The sequence below is a fragment of the Lactuca saligna genome, chromosome 4 (assembly GCF_052625555.1).
Source record: "Lactuca saligna cultivar CGN05327 chromosome 4, ASM5262555v1, whole genome shotgun sequence".
In the NCBI taxonomy this organism is placed as follows: Eukaryota; Viridiplantae; Streptophyta; class Magnoliopsida; order Asterales; family Asteraceae; genus Lactuca; species Lactuca saligna.
The window spans coordinates 18999725-19003706 of NC_136420.1; the positions used below are offsets into that span (position 1 = coordinate 18999725).

The 3982-nt window shown below is 31.8% G+C and overlaps 1 protein-coding gene across 2 annotated transcripts; it reads left to right on the forward strand.

Annotated features, from left to right (window-relative positions):
* Nucleotides 1–1071: 1071 nt before the first annotated feature.
* Nucleotides 1072–3082, forward strand: LOC145041345 (uncharacterized). 2 transcript variants are annotated; one of them, XM_078989370.1, is made up of 4 exons: nucleotides 1072–1206; nucleotides 2004–2196; nucleotides 2310–2373; nucleotides 2472–3082. In XM_078989370.1, the coding sequence occupies exons 2-4, from the start codon at nucleotides 2021–2023 to the stop codon at nucleotides 2700–2702; spliced, it is 471 nt and encodes a 156-aa protein (XP_078845496.1). In that variant the 5' UTR covers nucleotides 1072–1206; nucleotides 2004–2020; the 3' UTR covers nucleotides 2703–3082. The 2 variants fall into 2 exon arrangements, with proteins under 2 accessions (XP_078845496.1, XP_078845495.1); XM_078989369.1 differs by lacking the exon at nucleotides 1072–1206 and adding an exon at nucleotides 1271–1400.
* Nucleotides 3083–3982: the final 900 nt, after the last annotated feature.

Below are 3982 nucleotides of genomic sequence, written 5' to 3' on the forward strand. Positions count from 1 at the left end.
CGACCTAATGATTCTTCTTATTTTGTCCACAGAGCGTCCGCTATTGAACATCGGGGATCAAACTCAACATGGGTCGGGTTAGATGATTTGGGTGAATTGGGCCACTCATCTCCATCTGGTAATGGGTAAGTATTAGGCTTCCTAAGTTGGGTTGGGTCTACACCGCTCTCTTTCATTGGAGTTGCCACTCTGTTTGAATTTAACTCGGAAATGTTGACGTCATTGAATTGGAGGGACGGTCCAACTATTGCCATTAAATTGTCGTTCTTGGATTCCGAAATTTTCCTCGACGATGATGCCAAAGGCTGAAGTTCCATCACGTTCATAATTGATTCTTCAACGATTTCACCATCCTCCGGAACTTCTTGAGTCGTTTGTGGAGCTTTTTAAGTCACCGATATACCAGTATCCTCAGGGTTGGACTCCTCATCATCTGAGAAACATGTCGAGTCATCTTCATCATCGTCAAAATCTTCTTGATCAGAAGATGTGTTTTTTGTGCCGACCCCCAAAACAATATCAAACGAAGTCCAGTCTTTGTTGAACTCCACCACACCAACTTGAAATGACTTATTACCATGTGTAATTTCTATTTTATCATTGATGGGTGTTATTGAGACAGTGATGATACAAACCTAACCTATAGAAATATCAGGTTGAATTTCATAAAATAAAAATGATTGTAATTTTAAAAAATTTGGTTTGAACAATAACTTTTTTTTTCTAGTTTTACCATTAATAAATTGTTTAAAGAAAACCATTGCAAGTATTTTTTTTTTATTAATGAACTACAAAAAAAAATCGATATTCAAATAAAAAATATTTCATCAAAGATATTTGACATAGCACTAAGGAGTGACTCTCTAAAATGAAAGGTCAAGGGTATGAGACATAAGCAATGTTTATGATTAGATTAAAATTAAGATAGTTTGCCGTTTAAAAAAAATTCAAATTAATGGAGTTATTTATATAATAAGATTTAAAAAAGAAAAATCAACAAAATAAAATACGAATACCACAAAAATATACGCTCCGAACACGTATACTACGAGTACAAAGAGACAACCCGTACTCTATGTCCAAATATTTGACCAATTTTCTGGTGCCCTTTTTAATAGCTTATGCTCATTATCCTCCCCGTGCTTCTTTGCTTCCCTTCAAGCGGAGCCGCATCTATCTCCAACTTTTCCTGATTCCAGTTCTCAGGTGAGTAATCAACTAATTTTTCTTATCGATTATGTATCAATTCCTCTAGATTTAAGCTTTTTTCGTACTTTTATGTTTGTTTAATTTCGTATTCTTAGTCGATTCAAATATGCAACTGTTATCCGCTTTCGTCCCTGGTTTATCAGCTTCATCTATGGAGATTTACAGATCTGAGTTGTTAGAAGATAATTCAAGTATACTTCATCACTTATTCGCAGAAAAGTATATTTTTGTTCTTCGTTTTCAACAGTAGCCGCCTCGATTAAAACAAAAAGTCCATTTTTTTTTTGAACATGATTTTTTAGATCTCGGAGAACTTTCAATCGAATTTGTGTTTGTGAAGGGAAGAAAATATCGTGATTTTGAGTTCTTCTGAAATCAAACGCTTTCCTTTTCGCTACATAGTCAATCACGCATTCGTTTTAAATTTGTGCTGTTTTTGTTTGATACTCGAAACATCTCCATCATGAAGACATATAAATTATGAATTTATGATTGATTCAAAACAAACAGAGTTCACGATTTCTACAATGGATCTGCTTAGTTTTGGTACTTGTCCTTTTCCGAAATCGAACTTGTGAATTTTAAATTCGTTTAGCCGTCTAACGCCTTCAAAGTTTAAAATATTCAAATCATTTTGACCAGATCGATATCTGCCATATTCAAGTTTAGATATCCTTTAATCAAACCACTGTAATTTCGAAATTATCTACAACACTTTGTTTTTTTCCTCCTCCCTCAGATCTCGGATTCATATATATGACCTGATTCTCATACTTTCTTCTTATTTTACACAGAAGAAGAGAGTCGGGATATGAATCATTGTGGAATCCAACAGAAAAACACCTTCGCATCCACCTGTGAAGAGATGAGGAACTCCGTTTCAGTTTCTGTATCGTTTGACAAATCGGAGCATCATATGGTGTGTCCAAAACCTAGGCGGCTCAGCCTCTTCAACGACCCTGTTAAGCCTTTGAGATGGCAGATGTGGTAAACTTTCTTCCTTCTTCCTTCCTCCTTCTTCCTTCTTCATTCTTCCATTTCTCTTATCAATTCTTCAATTCTTCCATAAACTCTAAAAACAATCTTTTTTCACTTCACAGCTATCAACCAGAACCATATGAATCCAAAGCAAGCATCGACATATTGGAAATCATCTTTGAAAAGGTAAACTACTTCTACTTCACTTATCATGATATCATCATCTTACTTGATTCACTTGATTATCTTTTTGATTTGTTGATTTGTGTGATTACAATTTACAGGGTGGTGGATATGGTGGATCAGAACCGTTTTTCAGTGGGTCGCCACCAAGTAGAGTATCTAACCCGTTAACACAAGACACCCGATTCGGATATGGGGACAACATTTGTAAGTCATCATCATCTGAAAAGAAAATAGGAAATGTTGGGGGCAATTTTGGTAATAAACCAGCTGTCAGGATTGAGGGGTTTGAATGTCACCGCAATAATTGCAGTATCCCTGCCCGGGCTTAATGCTTAAATCACACTCCTCGCCCTCAAATTCTTATCCAAGTACATAAGAAATTAGCGAATTGATGAGAGGGATTTTGAACATTTTGAAGAGGATGAAAAGAGGTAGAGACATATGGTATTTTTGTAAATAAGTTGTAAGTAGGGGGTTTATGTAATATGTATGTAAGTAAGTTTAGGGTTATTAACCGCAAAAAAAAATGTTAATTTTTTTTTTTTTTTTACCCTTTTGGTGATGATTTGTAAGTATAAAAGATCTAGAGGGGGAATTTTCCGAAGAGAAATTTGTAGAAAGTGTAATCTCGTTTTGTAGAATTTTGAGATGTATATATGTATGTATATGTATATGTATGGAGTATGGTATCTATCTATGATTCGAAGAATGAGATGGTAATGTTTTGATGTTTTACAATTAAATATCGTTTAGAATAGCGAATAATTTATTATACCATCATTTTTAACATGTTTATGTGAAAGCTTCGTATTTCCTTTCCATATACCAAAAACTCATCCATATTCCATTTTCAATTGTCAAAGTGGCACATCCATTTTGAATTTGAATTAATTTTTTTTCACGTATTATTTTATGAATAATAATACGAAAATTTTCTTATTTTAGTAGATTTTATTAAATATTTTAAGATAATAATTAAGATACATATAATAATAAATGGATATCAATAGACTTACATTTTAATTTCAAAAATTTCAAATTAAAACTCATTAAATTTATTTATTTATTTATTTAAATTTAAAATATAGAAAAAAAATAGGGAAATCTCCGGAAAAGTTCTAATATTTTACCCTAATTTACGAAAAAGTTTCAACTTAAAATTTGTTTATGAAAAAGTTCTAATTACTGGTAAAATAACGATTTGGCCATATTTTCTTGGTTTATCGGTTTCATTATTTAACTGGTTTTAATAAAGTTCTATTATTTTACCAAAATTTACGAATAAATCCCAAATTATCATAAAATAATAGGACTTTAATGAAAATTTTGGTAAAATAATGGGACTTTAATATTTCTGGGTAAGTAATGAAACCGGTAAACCAAGAAAATAGGATCAAATCGTCATTTTTACCGGTTTTGGGGACTTTTTCATAAACCAATTTTAATTTGAGATTTTTTCGTCAATTAGAGTAAAATATTGAGACTTTTTCGGAAATTTTCAAAAAAAATATTTCAATTTTAATAATTTATAATTTTTCTTATTTTCTTATAATTTAAAGTTGTTAAATATTTAATCCATTTAATAAATAAGTCTCACAACTATGATATA

Bases quoted from the DNA above. Each gene is read 5' to 3' on its own strand.
- LOC145041345 (XM_078989369.1), top strand. From the start codon at position 1,316: ATGCAACTGTTATCCGCTTTCGTCCCTGGTTTATCAGCTTCATCTATG. The intron at 1,401-2,003 runs GTATACTTCATC...TATTTTACACAG, and splicing joins GTTGTTAGAAGATAATTCAA to AAGAAGAGAGTCGGGATATG. The intron at 2,374-2,471 runs GTAAACTACTTC...TACAATTTACAG, and splicing joins TGGAAATCATCTTTGAAAAG to GGTGGTGGATATGGTGGATC.